The 18,374-nt window shown below is 40.4% G+C and overlaps 1 protein-coding gene across 6 annotated transcripts in view; it reads left to right on the top strand.

Annotated features, from left to right (window-relative positions):
* The window catches only part of MTUS1 (microtubule associated scaffold protein 1), a 162,218-nt gene that overhangs the window by 72,007 nt on the left and 71,837 nt on the right, over positions 1-18,374 (top strand). For 5 of the 6 annotated variants that reach the window (XM_032329320.1, XM_032329322.1, XM_032329323.1 and 2 more), the window contains exon 4: positions 12,744-12,902. In XM_032329320.1, coding sequence (XP_032185211.1) covers positions 12,744-12,902 — 159 coding nt within the window. Of the gene's footprint in view, positions 1-12,743; positions 12,903-14,451; positions 14,945-18,374 lie in introns of those variants that run through there. The other variant, XM_032329324.1, reaches the window with a different exon arrangement.

An 18,374-nucleotide genomic window follows, 5' to 3' on the forward strand; every position in this document is an offset into this window, starting at 1 on the left:
TGGTGATCACCTCAGGGATGCATCAGAATGCATCCAGTGCACAGGCAAGGAAGTCTGAGAAATAAAAGGGATACTGCAGTGTGTCTGTGTGGACCCACTTGGAGAAGAAATAGGGAATTTTGAGAGTCGAGTGTTAGAGTAGCGGCCGTGGATAATGGGCTGGGCGGCTTCTTCCTTTGTACTTGGCAGCTCACTTTGCTGAGGTGAGGTAGGTGATGTTTCTGAAGGGAGTTTGCGCAAAATGTGTTCATCTGCATATTTTTATAACCTTAGAGAAGTTTTGAGTCTCTGTGACCTCACTGTTCAAAGTAGCTCTGCCGAAGAACCTTGGCTTCTACTGAGCCAGGATGGTCACGGTGTGCCTTTCCCACTGCAGTGAGGAGCCCCGTGACTGTGAGGTGAGCTCCTTCACCACCAGATAAATCAGTCTGTTGACAACCTATGAAGACCCTGTTCATCTTTGTATGGTAGCTGGGGAAAGAATGAACCCTTCTAAGTCTTGAGTTTATTACACCTTTAGTTGTGGGGTACATGTTCCCAGGCCCGTGACTGGAAGCTAATTTTGTTTCACATATGAAGCGGGAGACATCTTGGGGACACACTTGCAGAGGCATGTACGGACAGTATCACCATGAACACTGGGCTTCTGTGCAGTTCCAGGCCATGTGAGAACCTTGCTTTGTGGGATGTTCTGGTTTCTCTGTCAAATTACCACCCTGTTAATACCTGCGGTGTTTTTGTTGTGACTCACCTATACTACTGTGACTTGATTTTTGCCTTTACTCTTGAGTTTAAGCAAATAGTGCTGGTTATACAGATTGTTTCTTGTGTCCTATGCATACAGCCTAGTCTTAGCTAACTCAAGAATGTGGGCTCTCAAATCTCTGAAATTCTGTGTTCTGGAAGATAATCCATTTACTTGACATTTCGGGAGTATATACTGTGCCCATCATACTCAGACCCAGAGGAATTGTGGAATGAGTAGGACATGGTGCTTGCCCTCACCCATTACCAGTCAGCTAGGAGAGGTGATGAGTTCATCCGCCATCACATGTGTCCTTAGGATATTTTAAGGGGGGAAAAAAGCCATAGGATTTCAGAGGAAGGTAAGATTACCAATACCAAAGTTTGCTGAAACTCTTTTTTGTTAGAATATAGGTAATTCTATAATATGATTGAGATATCCCCTTACAAATGTAAGTACCAGCCTTGGTTTAGTGTTGATGCTTTCTGCTATTTAGTAATTTTTGGCATCAAGATCCTAGATCTAGAACTAAGAAGAATACATCTCGATCAAGGTAATTTTTAGGTCTTAACTGATACACTAGGAAGTAGAAATGAAGGGACAGTTAGGGTTTAGACTATGGAATGTAGCGATTGAAGACCAAGTCAGTAAAGGTCATCAGAAATACGGATGGGGGTGGTTGGGCAATTAGTCTCAATCCATTGGTGTTCTGAAGGAGAGGGAGAAGCATGGTTTCAGACAAAGTAAACCTTATTTTACCCCTCTTGGATCTTGAAATTAACCAGTTAATTTGGATAGCTCATCAGGTTTCTGCTGCCCTCATCCCAGTAGGCTATTATTATTTTTTTTTTTAAGATTGATTGATTGATTTTTGAAAGAGAGTGCACACATGAGTGTGGTAAAGCCTGAGGGAGGGGCAAAAGTGGGGGCGGGGAGAGAATCTCAAGCAGACTAGCTACTGAGTGTGGAACCCCGCATGGAGCTCGATCCCATGACCCTGAGATCCTGACCTGAGCTGAAACCAATAGTAAGACAGTTAACTGACTGAGCCATGCAGGCACCCCCCCCCCCCAACAAAGTAGGCTATTTAGGAAGTATAACCCTTTCAGTGAAAATTGGAAAAGAAAACAAAAATTCCCCTTAATGTCATCAATGCCAAATAGTTTTTGACTTCATAATTAATAACTATTCAGTGCCTTTTCTTTTTGCATGAGTTGATTGAATTTTCTTTTTCATTTAAAAGGCATGGTGCCTTCTTTCCTAGATTCTTACATTCTTATTCTTAATAACATGATTTTAAACAACCTTACAATATTTCATTATCGAAATGTGCTGCCATATATTTCTTCAGATGTCTTTGAACATTAGGGTTTTTTGTTTTGTTTTTTAAGATTTGTTTATTTTAGAGCATGAGAGAGCAGGCATGGGTGCAAGGTCAGAGGGCAAGGGAGAGAGAATCTCAAGCTGACTCCACGCTGAGCACAGACCCTGACGCAGGGCTCAGTCTCACGACCCAGAGATCACGACCTGAGCTGAAAACAAGAGTCAGACTTCACTGACTGCGCCACCCAGGCGCCCCTTTGTTTTGTTTTTGTAGTGTGTGAAATAATTCTACACTGAAGAACTTTGTACATGAGTGTAAGAGCTTGGTCAGATAAATTCATTGGATACATTCCTTTAGATGGAATCAGAGGGTGTGAGGATTTGTAAGACTTTTGATACATGTTGCCAAATTGCCCTTCAGAAACAACCTACAAGTCAGTGCTCCTCCTCTGAGTATGTTAGAGTGTTTTCCAACACCCTTGCCAGTATTTTGACATTGCTAACACTCTCTCCAAATATTTACTGTTGCAGAAGGTGCAAAACGGTATCTTACTTTAATTGGCATATGCTTGGCACTCAAATCTTCATTGAATAAGTGTAGACTCAGGGATCAAAGTGCTGAAGTACAGAAGTGAATATATAAGATGAAAACATGCCCTCCTTGAAGTTAGGTTCTGGTGGGAGAGACAGGTAATTCATGAGTTAAAGTATATAGGATGCTTGATAATCTGAAGTACTAAAGAGGGGGGGAATACTAATGCAGAGAAGGGGAATGTGAAATGTTGGGGGTTGTTTTTGTGTGTGTGTGTGTGTGAGAGCAATTTTGCTAAGTTTGACCAGGGAAAGATGGCTTTTGAATAAAGGCCAGAGGGCATCAGTCCTGGGAGTATCTGGAGGAAAACTGTGCCTGTCAAGAGTGGAAAGCAAGTGGAAAGACCCTGAGGTGGAGATTTACTGATGTGCTCTAGGAAAGCAAGGAATGGGGTGAGGAAAAGTTGAAACAGACCATGAGGTTTGACAGGTAGTGGAGAACCAGGTCATGCACAGTCCTGAAAATCCCAAGGATTTTGGCTTTTAACTGAAAGAGCTTAAATTTTGACAGGGTTGCTCTAATACCTGTGTAGAGAATGCATTGAATGGGGGTGAGGGCTGAATCAGGGAGATTGGTGAGGAGGTATTGCTACAATCATGGCGGGAGATTGTGGCTTCTTGGGTCAGGGTTGTGATAGTGAAGGGTAGTCAGATTCTAGACACTTGTGTTGAAAGTGAAGCTGACAGGATTCTCTTAGATGAGATGAGACCAAAGAGCAGAGTCATAGATGACTTTGCGCACTTTGGGTGTGAACAACGGAAGGATAATGTTGCCATCCACGGAGATGGGTATGGATGGTGGTGACACAGATGTTACGAGATGGATATCAGGAACTAAGCTATAGAGCTATTAAGATGAATAATTTGTAAGTGAAGATGTTGAGTGGAAAGTAGGATGTACAGGTCTAAGGTGCAGAGAAGTCTGGTCTATGGATATAATTTGGGATTCATCAATATTTAGATCCTATTTAAAGCCACTAGACTGGATAAGGCCACCAAGAGAATGTGCAGAAGAGAACAGATAAAAGGCACCACTGGGGAACTCCCTAGATGACTCCAAAATAATCTGGAATACTCCTAAATTTTAAAGGGCTAAGGAGATAAATCTTAATAAATTAAATTAAATAAATAAAATTAATAAATTTTACTGTTTCTTGTAAGACCTACAGGCATAGAGAGGCTAAGTAAACTGCGTGCAGACAGTGTTTGCTGGAACTGGGTTTAAAACCTAGGCAGTCTGGGGCGCCTGGGTGGCTCAGTGGGTTAAGCCTCTGCCTTCAGCTCAGGTCATGATCTCAGGGTCCTAAGATCGAGCCCCGCATTGGGCTCTCTGCTCAGCTGGGAGCCTGCTTCCCCCTCTCTCTCTGCCTGACTCTCTGCCTACTTGTGATCTCTGTCTGTCAAATAAATAAATAAAATATTAAAAAAAAAAAACCTAGGCAGTCTGGCTCTGGATTGTCCACTTTTCTAAAGATTTATTTATTTGACAGACAGAGAGGCAGGTGGGGGTGGGGTGGGGTGGAAAGTCCGATGTGGGGCTCGATCCCAGGACCCTGAGATCATGACCTGAGCCGAAGGCAGAGGCTTTAACCCCCGGAGCCACCCAGGGGCCCCTGGATTGTCCACTTTTAATCACCATATCATACATACTGGTTCTCAAATTTTATTTCTTTAAATTCAATTATTTTAATACCACAAATAAATGTCTTATCTGAAAAATAATCTTCCTTTTCCTATTCTAAATTTTTATATTTCTGGGATTTATATACCAGTCTGTTAATCTGTCAATATAGTTTTATGCCCATAACAGACTATGTTTATTTTGTAATATCCTATAATAACTAATAACACAACTTCCTTCTTACTGAACTTCTTTATTGTAATAAATGTTATATAAAATTTACCATCTTAACCATTTTTTATAAAGATTTTATTCACTTATTTGACACAGAGAGAGATCATAAGCAGGCAGAGAGGCCAGCAGAGAGAGAGGGAAGAAGCAGGCTCCCCGCTGAGCAGAGAGCCAGACTCGGGGCTCGATCCCAGGACCCTGAGACCATGACCTGAGCCGAAAGCAGAGGCTTAACCCACTGAGCCACCCAGGCGCCACCCCCCATCTTAACCATTTCTTAAGTGTGTGGTTCATTGGTGTGAAACAGATTCCATTTGTTGTGCAAGACTCACCATCATCCCATCTCCAGAACTTTTTATCTTCCCCATCTGAACGTCTTGACCCATTAAACACTAACTCCACACTCTCCATCTCCCCAGCCCCTGGCAACCACCGTTCTACTGTCGGTCTCTGAATCTCACTACTGTAGGTACCTTACATAAGAAGAATCACGCAATATTTGTCCTTTCATCAGTGGCTTATGGAATATCTTCAAGTTTATCCATGTTATATCATGCGTCAGAATTTCTTTCCTTCCTGGGATGGAATAATACTTCATAGTACATATGTGACCCACTTTGTTTATCCATTCATCTGTCAATGGTCAACTCGGGTTGCTTCTACCTTTTGGTTATTATGAATAGCGTTATGGACATAGGTGTACAAATACCATTATGGACATGGGTATACAAAGGTCCTCCTTTCATTTATTTTGGATACATACCCAGAAGTGGAATTAGTGGATTGTATGCTAGGCTGTCTCTTTTTCTTTTGGGAGGAAACAGCCATCTATCTTTCACAGCAACTACACCATTTTACTTTGTACCAGCAATGTGCGGGGTTCCAAGTTGGTCACGTCCTAACCAACACTGTTATTTTCTGTTTTGTTTCTATAATAGCCATTCTAATAGCCATTTCTAATGTTGTATCTTACTGTAGTGTCGATCTGCATTTCCCTAATGACTAATGATGCTGAACAGCTTTTCATGTGTTGTTGGCCATTATGTATTTCTTTGGAGAAAGTTCCATTCAAGTACTTTGCACATTTTTTTTTTTTTTAAATCAAAGCTTTCTGTTCTTCAGCTGGAGGCATCTCATGTTTATGCTCCAAAATTTTTGGCTATTCTTATTTATTCTAAGCTAATTTAAATAGGTTTTTTGAAAGTTGTCCCAAGTTGTCCTTTAAAATAATCACATGTGGATTTAGATGGGAATACCATTCAATTAATATATTAATTCAGGAAGAACTAACATGTATATTTACTTATTCAAATTTTTTATGTTCCTCATTAAAAATTTTTTCCATAATATCAGCACTTTTTGATTATTTATAGAAATAGTATGTGCCTATACATGTCTCCATGTGCATTTACTTTTTATTGCTAAAGGATCTTTTTTCCATTTTTCCTGCTACATCAAAAAGCTGTTGATTTTTTTATAGTATTGATTTTGTAAGCAGCTTATCAGATTTATTTACATATTTTTTAGACAATAACACTATATACCAAAGTGAAATTTTCTAACCTCTTAAGATTAATGAGAAAAGTTGGTCCTTTTGTGTTGAGTAAAAACGAATCTGAAGCCACAGTTTTGAGTATAATCTATTTCTCCCATAACTTATCATTAATTTTTTTTTATCCCTTTGGGTAGGCTTACGTTAGCTTTATAATAATTCCCAGCTACTGTAGATAATTAACATAAAGGTCACTTTCTCTACAGAGTTGTGCTAAAAGAACTCAAGTTGTAATTATAGCTGAAAACATATTCTCATGCTTCGTGTTTTAACTACGCCTGCTTGGCATTTTCTCTTCCTGACTAGTTAAGGGCCCTGCCTTATTGATACTTATTATATCTTATAAAATACAATAACTTGTGTTTTAAGCTATATATATTAATACGTAGTGTCTGTATTCCAGATTGGCGTCCTTGTCCGGTGAAAATCCCCACGGCCTCTAGTCCTGGCAAGTGCACTTGCCTCCTAAGCTTTTCTCCGATTTCAAACTCCATTTCAGACTCTTCCCTGCTGGCCTTTGGTCAGTTATGCACACTACCCCCCACCCCCACCCAAACAAACCCTGGAGCAAAAGCCAAAAAAAGCTGCAGTTAAGGGCTGAAGTTCTTAGCCTGGCATTTCATGCCATCCTGAACAGTAACTATCTACCTCTCCAGTCTCATCGTTTTTTTCCTTCCCCGTGATGCCTGCACACCTAGTAAGCCACACAAACCACAGTCCTATTAAAAACATTTTAATGAGCGGTGCCTGGGTGGCTCAGTGGGTTAGAGCCTCTGCCTTCCTCTTAGGTCATGATCCCGGGGTCCTGGGATCAAGCCCTGCATTGGGCCCTCTGCTCGGCGGGGAGCCTGCTTCCTCCTCTCTCTCTGCCTACTTGCGATCTCTGTCAAATAAATAAATAAAATCTTTAAAAATTTGAGTGCCTATGGATTCTCTAGTATTCATAATTATTACTGAAAACATTTGGGAGCGATTTCTATACAAAATGTCAGGTGTTTCTAGCACCCTATACATTTGTGCTTTGCAATTACCTTACTTTGCAGTTACCTTTCCTATGTAGGCAAGTAAATACTTGTGCAACATCACCCCTCCTGGTTATCCGTTATCTAGATTTTTATTAAGATCTGTGTCTTCAAATATAGATAAAATAGTAGCTAAGGTTTTGTGGGGAGGGGGGTTGTTGTTTGTTCTGTGATTTTGGTTTTTTTTTTTTTGTCAGCTCCTTAACACTTCTTCAGAACACTTTAATTTCATCAAATGTAAAGAACAGCTCATTTTGTTCAATGTGGGAAAAATCTCATGAAAAACACATTAAGGCTGAATTTCTCCTGGGCTGGTTAAGAGAGAGGAACTTGCTTTGACCAGCAGATGTTTCTGTGGCCTGGGAAACTGCTCTCATTACTTTGAAGGCCTTTTGCAAGCTGGTGGGACTCCCCTCCTTTCCCAGCCTGACCTTTAGCCGTGGAGAGGCCAGGCTGGAGCTGAGAGAGGGCGCTACCTACCTGTGAATGCCTGGGGAGCTTTCTCCTGGACAATGAATCCTTTACCATAAGTGTCAGAACAAAGGCATATCCTTTAGGAGTTCATCCTTCAACTTTAATTTCCAGTCCTAGGAACACACCATTATGGTCTCATGAAGAACTTTCTGGTAGCAGAGGGACCCTTTTCATCATAACCGTATAAAAGCATCACTCAGCCCGTTGATTTCTGTGTTGTTTTTTTTCTTAGTAAAATTAAAAGGACTGAAGAATACCTCATGTTTACAGAGGGACAGGAATAAAAATGATTAGAATCTACTTACCTTAATTGTTGATCCAGTTTATCCTTTTTTGGTTTCTTTATCTGTTTTGAACATCTTTATCTGATTAAATACTTGACTCCACTGACTTTAATAATATCTATTAGTGTTTTAATGTTTTATATTAGCTTTTATGATAAAATATGCTTATTATAAAGTGTGAAGAGGAAAAAGCATATGAAAGGTGCGAAGAAAAATTATCCATTTCTGCCTTTTCCCCCTATTTTTCCTCTAAGTCCCCCTGTGTTGTATTTCATAACAGCCTCATAAAGTTCTGGTATATCTCCTAGAATTTTTCAATATGTAGGTAAGTCTGAGTTTAAAAAGCAGGGTAATATGAATATCCTTTTCCTACATAATAAATCATTTTATTAGATTTTTAGTTTTACAAGGCATTCCTTATTGATATTCTGTTGTTAAGTATAGAACATTCAACCGAATTTTCCAAGGTGGGTATCCAAGTACCTTGCTTGTTCATGAGGCCATACTGCAAACTCAGTAGACTCTCTGTGTTACTATCTAAGGCTAAGTGCAAATGCTAGTCCTTCCATGTCTTCCCTAGACAAAAGATGGTAATAATTACAGGGTCAAAACAAATCTGTTGTCTCTCTGTAAGATTATGCTAACAGCATAAGCTTAAAATAAACCACTGAGGCGTAATGTATCTTCAGGTAGGTCTTCAATCTTGATGGTTTACATCTGGGATCAGTTACATGCTGTGAAGCGAATGTGGTCCTATAAGGATTTCCTTGTTTAAGAATTTGGTTCTCAGGTTACTCAGTCTCTCAGCCCAATGTTGCTATGTCTTACTTTTAATATTGGTTATGATGTGTATGTTTTACTGCTTCTTTGTATGAAGTCCCAATTATGGGTACTTGAGGTCAACTTTGCTCTTCAATTAAACATGAGGACTGTTGGTGAAACAGTGAAACACCTTGGTAGCCCCCTTCTAGAAAGAAGAGCTCAGGTGGCCTCCAGCCTGATTCTCCTTTCCTTCACCTGCTGCTTCTATCCTGCAGACCCAAAGAGGGAATGCTGGGCTGGTGGTAGGTTGCCTGCCTTCCTGGCATCTCTGGCACTGCTGAGGTATGTGCCTGGAGGAAGCCATTTAACCACCTAAATAACTCTCTCATCTATGCTCTGGGAATAGTAATGGCGGTGTACTGTTAGGATTATTCTGAGTTTCAGAGGAACTAATTCTGTGGTGCAGCAGACTTTGTTCCGGGCCCTCAATGCCCAGGAGTCAGACTAATGGTCAAATGGGGAAGACTTTTGCTAGGACTGCCAGTTGCCATTAGGTGGGAGGGACAGCGAGCCTTGGGAATGGGGTAGACAGGTCAGAGCAATCACAGGCTGGCAGGGCAACCTTGCTTCCCGTGTGCAGCTGCGTGTTGGAATCAGAGAGGCTACAGGTCTGTAGTAATTCTGAGGCACACTGAGGAATGTCTGTAAACCCATGATGCTGTCAGAAACAATGCTATGAAACATCTCTTTCTGAGAAACAAATTGAGTTTCCAAACTTGTTTATCTTTGACTACCTTAGCTATGGCCCAGAAATACTCCTCTGTTACTTGCTCAACCTTGCTCATTTTTTCCGATGATGATGAAAACTTCTATGTTTTTGCTGTCAAGGGGCCATAATTTAGTAACTGTATATTCTAAAAGATCAGTTTTTTCTGTACCTCCAAAAGCAAGTAAAACTGGTAGTTAAATATAAGTCTAAAAATCAAGTGAATATTTGATTATCTATTACTTGCTAATTACTATAAGAACTATAAAGAAAAATATCTCCTTTTATCTAGTTAATAGACTATTTGAAGAGTCCCATTAATATTAACAAAGGACAAATAAGCTTGTAAAAATTAAGTGTTTAATGCTTCGGTGTAGATGAGAGAAGGCATTATCGAAATTTATTTACTCCTGGCCTATGAAAAAAAATTTTAATAGCTATTACTATCATCTGTATAATTCTACATTAACTTTTTCCCCAACTTCATTGGGGTCTAATAAGACATTTGAAGTGTAAAGACATTTAAAGTGGTGATTTGATGATACCTGTTATAGAATGATTTTTGTTATGGAGTTCATTAACATATCCCTCACCTCACAGATTTCTCTTTTCTTTGTTGAGAATATTTAAGTCCAACTCTTAGCAAATTCCAATGATATACTAGTCTTATCAACCAGAGTCACCATTTTACATTAGTTCCCCAGACCTTATTCTTCTTACAACTGAAAGTTTGTCGCTTCCCCCTAACTTCTTATTTCCTGAACTTTCGTCGTGGACTTACAGTAAAAATTCATTCCACAAATATTTATTAAATCTCATTTCATGCCATACCCTTGGCTACGTCCTGAGGGACAGAATGGAATCAGGTCCTCTTCCTGTTCTCAGGAACCTGAGAGAGTAGTCCAAGAGCCCAACTGAAACAGATGCTGTTGTGAAAGCAGGGGTGGATGTGGTAAAGGGAGGCGTGGCCCACGGCACACAGGGAAGGTGCCCTGGCAGGATTGGTTTACAAAGAAGTTCTGATTCTCAACAGTGCTTCTCATGCTTGGGTGTATTCAAATCACCAGGAGATTTTGTTAAAACGGAGGTTGTGATTCAGTAGATCTAGGGTAGGGGCTACAAATGAGTGGCAAGGATTTGAAACAACTGTCGCTTTGTATTCACCAGGCAAGATAGGGGATTAGATGGAAAGGCTAGTTCATTCACAAAGATGAACATAAGCCGAAGAATAGAGTAAAATGGTCTGGAAAAATGAAAATAAGGTGTGTATATGTGTGTGTGAATGTATGTGTAGGGATGAGAGCATGGCAAAGCATAATGGAGAAGAGGTTGATGGGAATCAATCCTAGGACTGTCATTTCCAGCTTTAAAATTGAATATTAAAGGGATTAAAAATACGATCATCCTAGCTTGGGAATCATAAATTTTAGACTGGGTCATAACCTTTTATTTATTTATTTATTTATTTTTGTCATGTTCAGAAGATCAACGTGATGGACTTGGAAAGGGTTGGAAGGACAGTGTTTTAGGAGTCTAATATAGTTGTTGAGGCAAAATAGAAGGGGATGAATGAGGATTTGTAGGATTTGGACTGAGCGGAAGAAGACCTCTTTGAAAAGAAGCAATGTGCCTCATGAATTAGCATAGTACTTGGTGGGAGAGAGGAAACTAGCTTGATTGGAGCCGACCACACAGCAGCGTCAAAGAACAGCCTGTGAAATGAGCAATGGGAAACCTCACTGAAATCAAACTGGAAGGCTGGGCAGGGGGCGCCCTCCTGCCCGGACCACCGCTCTGCCGGGAGCGGAGCCCACCCAAAGACTAACTTGCGAGCAGATACTGCGTGATTAACCCCGCAGGCGGAAGGAACGCTTCCTTCTCCCCGCCCCCCACGGCAGTCCAGCCAATCAGACGCCGTCACAGCGCAGCCAATGAGAAGCCACTGTCCTTTCAGCGCCCAGTTTGCTGGGGTGGCCTTTTATTTGTATCAGTCTTCCCAGCTTCCCGCTGTCTTCGCCTGTGTTGCACGTATTTGCATATGGCTTTGCCATCGCTTGCTGTTATTCTCTGCTACTCCTAAATAAACTCCTCTTTTGGTAGTAAACATAACCAGAAGTTTGATGTTTACAGTTAACAAGTACAAAGATAAAGCTGGAGATGGGTAGAACTTTAAAGTGGATGACTTTCAGTGCCAGCTCTAAGGAGTTTAACCTCATTTTTCTTATGAAAATTTTATGAGCAAAATCACTGAACTCCTACAAAGCCTTGATCCTTGCTTTCCAGAAATATCACTTCACTCACTTAAGGGGCCATTAGGAATATAGGGCACCATCGTTTTCATGTAAGTTCCTTTTCAGCAATTCCTATTTTTCAGTGGTGTAATAACCTTAGCACTGAGAGTCTTCATGTTAGATTATATGGCGTATGTGGGGAAGGAAGGACAGACCATTTAAATGTTTTGAGGCTGGGAAAAAGGAAAAATGGATTTATAATTAGCATAAGGGAGGAGGGTATGGAAGTGTGGAAATTGAAACATTCAACAAAGAATTTAGAATGGGAGTGGCATTGGTATTCAGAAAAAGGATAAGGCTGCAAGTGAGAATTTGGGATTCATCTAGATGGGTAAGGGTTAGAGTAAAATGAGTGAAGATTCTGCAAGAAAGATGGGTGTGAAGAAAGTTGTAACGATTGAATTTGGGAAATGCCCATCCATAATCAGGTAGCAGGAATGAGCATCGGGATTGTATGATTTCAAATGTGCCAGAGAGCATGAAGCATACATATTTCATTGCTAAATGGAAACACTTATGCTGCAAGAAAGAGAAGTTTGAGTGAAGACAATTTAAGTTTGGCAAATAAGGAGCCAAGATGAAGAGATTTAAAAAAAAAAAAAAAATCCAGCGCCACCTGGTGGTAGGCGTTAGGCATTTAAAAAAATGAATTTAATTGAATTTTTCTTTATTTCGGTTTTTAAAATATCATCTATTTTTTATATGGTAGACCAGTGTATGAGTGGACTAGTTTGTTTTTTAATCAACAATATAAGTGGAAGTCGGAGCTTTGATTTTAATTTTTCCAGAAACCTGTCACGTGGCTTTTTTGATCTCTTGTCACACAAGACCTGAGCTAATTACTCCAGCTTACAGGGTTACAGCCACCCTTCGCATGTCCTGATGGTCTCATCATCGCCTTTGCTCTTCTGCCTCCAAGTCATCAAAAATAAAGAAAACACATCTATCTGAAAATTGCATGATGCTGAATATTCAGTTTGTGTTTTAACTCAGTATTTAGTGCAGGAAATGAAGTTTATAAGCTTCAGCCTTTCAAAATGAAGTAGAAATTTTTTTTTCTTTTCTTTTCTTTAACCCCAAGGAAAACCTACATCCTTGAAAAATGCACAGCCGTCTCGGGTGAATTTGCCTAGACCACTTCCTAAATCCAAAGCATCTTTGAAAAGTTCTGCACTGAGAACAGGAAGCACCTCCTCTATTACCAGCACCCACAGTGATCTGAGCACTTACAGCAGTAATTGTAAGTCGGTCTTCTGTCACTGGGATTGTTGCAGCCATAGTTATAAGAAAAGTATTGTGCTCAAATAATTGTTAGAATTTTGATTTTGTGATTTAGGGGAAAATAGGAATGCTGCTTCTCCCATGGACTTTCTCAAAAAGTTTGGCAGGAAAAGCAAATGCTTCAAATGATGTTCTCTTTTGATGAACATGCTGTGAAATACTGAAATATTTATGTGTTGAAGGTACCCAGTATTTTGTTGCATGGAGAATTCTAAAGTGTATCATTTGAAACAGTGGTGGGTTTTGGTTTATTTAAGGAAGGAAAGCAATCTGGGGGCTGTTGGAACCCAGGTGGAAATCAGAATAGAACTTCCGTGTGATTTGCTTTATGAAAGACTGTATTTTTTATAATCTTGTATTTGGATGCTAGAGTCAGGGGAATTTGACTAGTATAACTTCAAGCCTAATTTTAAGTAGTTTAAACTCAATATTTCTAAAGTTTACAGTTAAGGTAAATTCTGTTTTCTGTATATAAAATGGGTGAATTCACTGAGCTATCTTTTTCATTTGAAAGATATATTTGGTCCTAATATTTATTTGTTTATTTCTTTTCTAAATTCCCTCACACGATAAGGAACAGATTTATTAATTTGCACAGCTGTGGAGTGTCTACTGTGTGTAGGCACCATGATAGACGCTGAGAGGAATATGGAATGTAAAAGAAATGGTCCTTATCTAAAAGGTAGTTGCAGAAGATATTTACCTGGGTAACTAGAATACCAGATAAAATAAGATTATTAAGCATGAGGTGGAGAGGAAGGCAGTTCTCTCTGCTTTCAGGAGGGATCAATCAGTTTCTTATGTGGGAACAAGGACAAAGTGGGGTCCTAGTTATTGAACCTTTTGGCATGGGGGCCTTTTCGCTCAGGAGCGCTGTTATAAGGTTGCCAGACATTCCTTCCTTCTTTCTTTCTTTTTTTTTTTTCTTTCTCAAGTAACTTCTGCCACTGCCTTGATTGTATATATGAGGTGAAGGAGTGAGGCTCAGAGAGGTTGTTGCTGGCCCAAGGGCACTCAGCAGCATGGGACAGAATTGAGAATGTGCATGTGTGGAGGAGAAGGCATCGAACTAGTGGCTGAATTAATGAGCCCATTTCCGCGAGGTCCCTTAGCAGCGGTAGCTTGTCTCCTGTGATAGTGAGTAGCTGTGTCCTGGAACTCCGGACTATTAAAATGTGCTCCTTAAAACTAAAAAGTCTTATTATCCATGCATTGTTTCACTTTTGGAGTTGTGGCTAAATAGGAAAGGTTTGCATGGAGCCAGGAATGCTCTCTGAGTTGGAAAAGGGAATTCACCCGTGTATTATTTTAAGGCTATTTCCCTTGCAGCTTTCTCTGTTGGTGTGAATTTTAAAAACAAACCGACAAAGAATCACCAGCAGGCTCTCAGAGAGCCGGGTAGCAACGGAACGGGTGGCTCCTGGAAGCAGGCACGTTCTGGAGAGCTGCTCTCCAGCCTTTTCCATTGCCAGCCATGTTGACTTGGCCACCGTTTCAGGACTGGGTCAGACTCTCCTAAGGAGGTTGTAAAATGCTTTTGTCCGTTCCTTTTTGTCCTGGAACAAAGGAGTTTACCGTCCACCCACAGAGCCTGTCTAGCGCTGGTGTGTCCCTGTCGCAGATTAAGCATTTAAATCAATGAGTCTTTTCTTAGTTTGATTTGCTAGGGGGGTTTAATCTGTTTTGTGTAGTGCCTTGGAGCTTACAGATTTTCCCCCCCTCCATTCTAATTCACTAAGAGCAAGCAGGAGGGATAGGCGAGTGAACATGGCTGCAGTTTTTCCTGCTTAAGATTGCTTGGATCTTTTTAAATGACTGTACCAGGAGGATTTCGCAGTTGTACAGAGACGGATATTTCTTCAAAAATATTTATCAATTCTACACTCACCCCACCGGCTGGTTCAGAGAAGCACTATGATGCTACCTTATTGACTCTGCTGGTCCTGGGATCCTACAGCCTTTGTATAGTTCCTTTGTTAGCCACGCTTACTGGGAAAAGAAGTAGGTCGATGATTTCTGGTTTGATTCTTTTCTTTGTAAGCATGCTTAAATTTTACTCAATAAATTGATTTAGTACCTCTTGATTGTTATTTTGGTAATTCGTAATTTGTTGATTGCAATATTGGCGAGTTTACGTTTAAGTTGTGAATGGTTCTGAACAGAATCAGATTTGTTCTGTGTTTTCTGTGTTTTCAGACTTACTATAATTCAGTAGCATTGTCAAGGTGCTGAATACATGAAATTACCTTTTTACTAAAGACTATTTGGTCTCATTTCTCCTTCAATAAGCTGTAGTTTTGTGTATGTAGCTCATACTTGTATGAGGATAGAAAAATATTTTCCTAGAATTAAAACATCGCTTCTTTGATTATTCTGCTCATTATATTCAAATATATTAAAGATATGTAACTTTGAAAGATTACCTTAAAACATGAAAAAATCATTTTGAACTGATTTTTTTTCCTTTTTCTGATAATGACGGGTCATGTGAGAAAATAATCTTTTGATCACCGTTTTCAGACTGAGTTAAGCATTTAAACCCCTCTCAAGAATGTGTTCTCGCTTTGTTGCTCATTTCTTTGTGATGTGATATTGTTAGTGGCATCATTTAAGAACTTTTGAGGTCCATAGTGCTGTTGTAAAATTAGCAGCTGGTCCTTGGTACTTTGGAATCCTATAGAAATATCGTTATTGAGTTAAAAGACCAATGACTAAATTAAGAAATATAAGACAATCCATTTTTCTTGTTTGGAGGTTTTAGCAGGTTCTTTCTGTGTATTCTTGTATATGTAGAAAATTTAGAAGTTGAGATAGTGATTTTCTTTTGGATATTAGCCTAAAACATTACATAGTAGCTTCTAGGTCAAGTGCACTCACGTATAGAGTTGAAACATTCTTAAGCTTTCCCAGACTCCCCTAAAGTCCAATTTTTAAGATCATTATATAAAAATAGGAATGGTAGGTCTTGAATAGAGTTGAAGGTTTGAGGGCCATTGTGTATGTGTGAGAAGGAAGCCTTTAGTGAGTGTATAAATATGCCCCTTTACCAAATGTGAAATCCAAGGCTTTCTTCTTCGCAGTTAGACACACACACACACACACACACACACACACACACACAAATGTTTGTTTGTTTTTAGAGACAGGTGGTGAAAGGGGAAATGCAGGAGGTGCACACCAACACTATTCGTACTCTTCTGGAATTTAGGAGAATCGGAGGGTAGCTACAGAAATGCAGTATTCTTTGCCTTTGCCTTCATGGCCAGCCCTGGCTCCACCGGTATCATACATAGAAAAGGGCGTTCACCTAGACTCATCCCAGTGTTCCTTCCAGCTCAGGGGAAGGAGGATGACTTTCCACCCTCTCAGCCTCGGAGTCCTCACCAAGAATGGGAGGGCAGCACTGTCACCCTAAAACTCCTTGTAGCAAAAATGTTTCTCACCCCTTCGATTTCCTTCCCTTCAATAAGATGGGGTCGAAGGGTCTGGAAGGTGGGTGTTCAGGTTGTTGAAGTGATCAGGCTAGTAGAAGGATTCCTCTTATTTACCTGCAGGCTGATGGCAAGGGAGTATTGTCTCCCCTGCCTCCACTGGTCAGTTGGTCAGAAGTACCTAGAGTGGATTGTTGAACGGTTTTCAGGCTGCTTCCAGGTTCAGAGGGAAAGGTTGTGTTTGACTAGTGATGTCTGCCACGGGTGAGGAAGGGGACGAGAGGCAGTGGACATACTCTAGCCCTGTATCATGTGCTTAATACGTATGCATATCCAAATAGATGACTAAATAAGAAAATACTGTTATCTAGATGGGCATTAATTTTGTTTTCATTTTTGCAGTGGTTTTCTGGGATACAGAGAGACATTCTTGTTCGTACACTGTCGAGTAACTCTGCTTTTGGAATTTGGAGTGTAGACTTCAGTAGCTACTTGACTTCAAGCCAGGTGGGCACATGATCTGGCACAGTGGGTAGCGTTACACACACTGACAAAAAAAATTCCAGAAATAAGCAGAATGTTGGCTCTGTGTATGTACAGAACTCAATAAACAACAACAAAAAATAACTGTTAGTCAGATGCCCGAATGTAGTATGAAATGTTAGTTTGCAAATACATCTGAAACAATGAGAAGCCCTTCTGTAATAAGAAAATAATTTCTTCTGCCTGGGCTTCTCTGAGAAGCTCTTCATATTCTCTTCAGACTCTATTATCTCTCTTACTCATTTTCATTTGAGTCACACTTAGACCATGGGGAATAACAGATTCCAGAGATTCTCTGGAATCTGTTATTCTGACATAATCGAGGCTACTAGAACCAAGGAGCACAACAGAATAGGGGAAGTTTTAAATTGTTCTTACAGCTGCTGGGACCTAGGTGACCACATATTGGATATCACTTATTGACTCTTGAGACGAACTGTTGCTCAGGGATCATGGCCCTTGTAGACTGTGCTGAGGAGAATTTCGTGGATGTTGTGGCTTCAGTGGGTCTATAATAGGAAAGCCTACAGTTCTTCCTTCCTATTATCAGGAAAGCCAGCCCCTTCGTTCTACATCTCCTTGACTTTCACACTGCTACCCCACTCACAACACTTTGCTCTGGTCACCAGATGTATGGCAGTTTCTACCCCAGCAAGCAATTCCTTGGGACACCAGCTGGGTGGTCTTCAGTCCTGACACTGTCTACTGGGGATGGCAGCAGATCCCACAGGTTAAGGGGTCACTCCTGCAGGACTGGCCCCCACCTCCTTCAGATGCCAGTCACAAGTCCAGGGGTTGTCAACTGTACTTCTCACAATGAGCCTTTGGGGCAATTCCAACAACTCCTTTCTTGGGTATGATGAATTTGCTAGAGCAGCACACAAAACTGAAGTAAACATTTACTTTACTTACCAATAAATGCCCGGTTCTTATAAAAGGGTATAACCGAGGATACGGAGGACCATCTAGATGGAACTGATGCGTTGGGCAAGGTATGCAGAAGGGGTGAAGAGGGTGCATCCCCTCTGTAGGTGTGCACCAACTCAGAAGCTCTCCTGTCTCAACAGTTGGAGAATTTTATGGAGGCTTCCATAAAAAGGCATGATGGATCCTTAAGTTAATTTTTAGCCCTTTTTCCTTCTCAAGAAAATGGAGGGTATAACTGAAAATTCCAAGATTCTAACCATGGCTTGGTCTTTCCAGTGGCCATCTCCCATCTGGGAACCTACCCAGAATCACCTTTTCAGAACAAAAGATACTCCTGTTGCCAAAGAAATTAGGATTTCAGGAGATCTGTGTTAGGAACTGGGGGCAGAGACCCAATATATATTTTCTATATCTCACCACTTTTGGTACCTGAGTACCATATTTGTTTAGTGAGGGCCCTGTGAAAGCATATGTACCATTTCCAAACTTGATTTTCAAACCCCCTCATTATACATAGAGAGATGAAGGGG

This window comes from Mustela erminea, chromosome 21 (assembly GCF_009829155.1).
Source record: "Mustela erminea isolate mMusErm1 chromosome 21, mMusErm1.Pri, whole genome shotgun sequence".
Classification (NCBI taxonomy): Eukaryota; Metazoa; Chordata; class Mammalia; order Carnivora; family Mustelidae; genus Mustela; species Mustela erminea.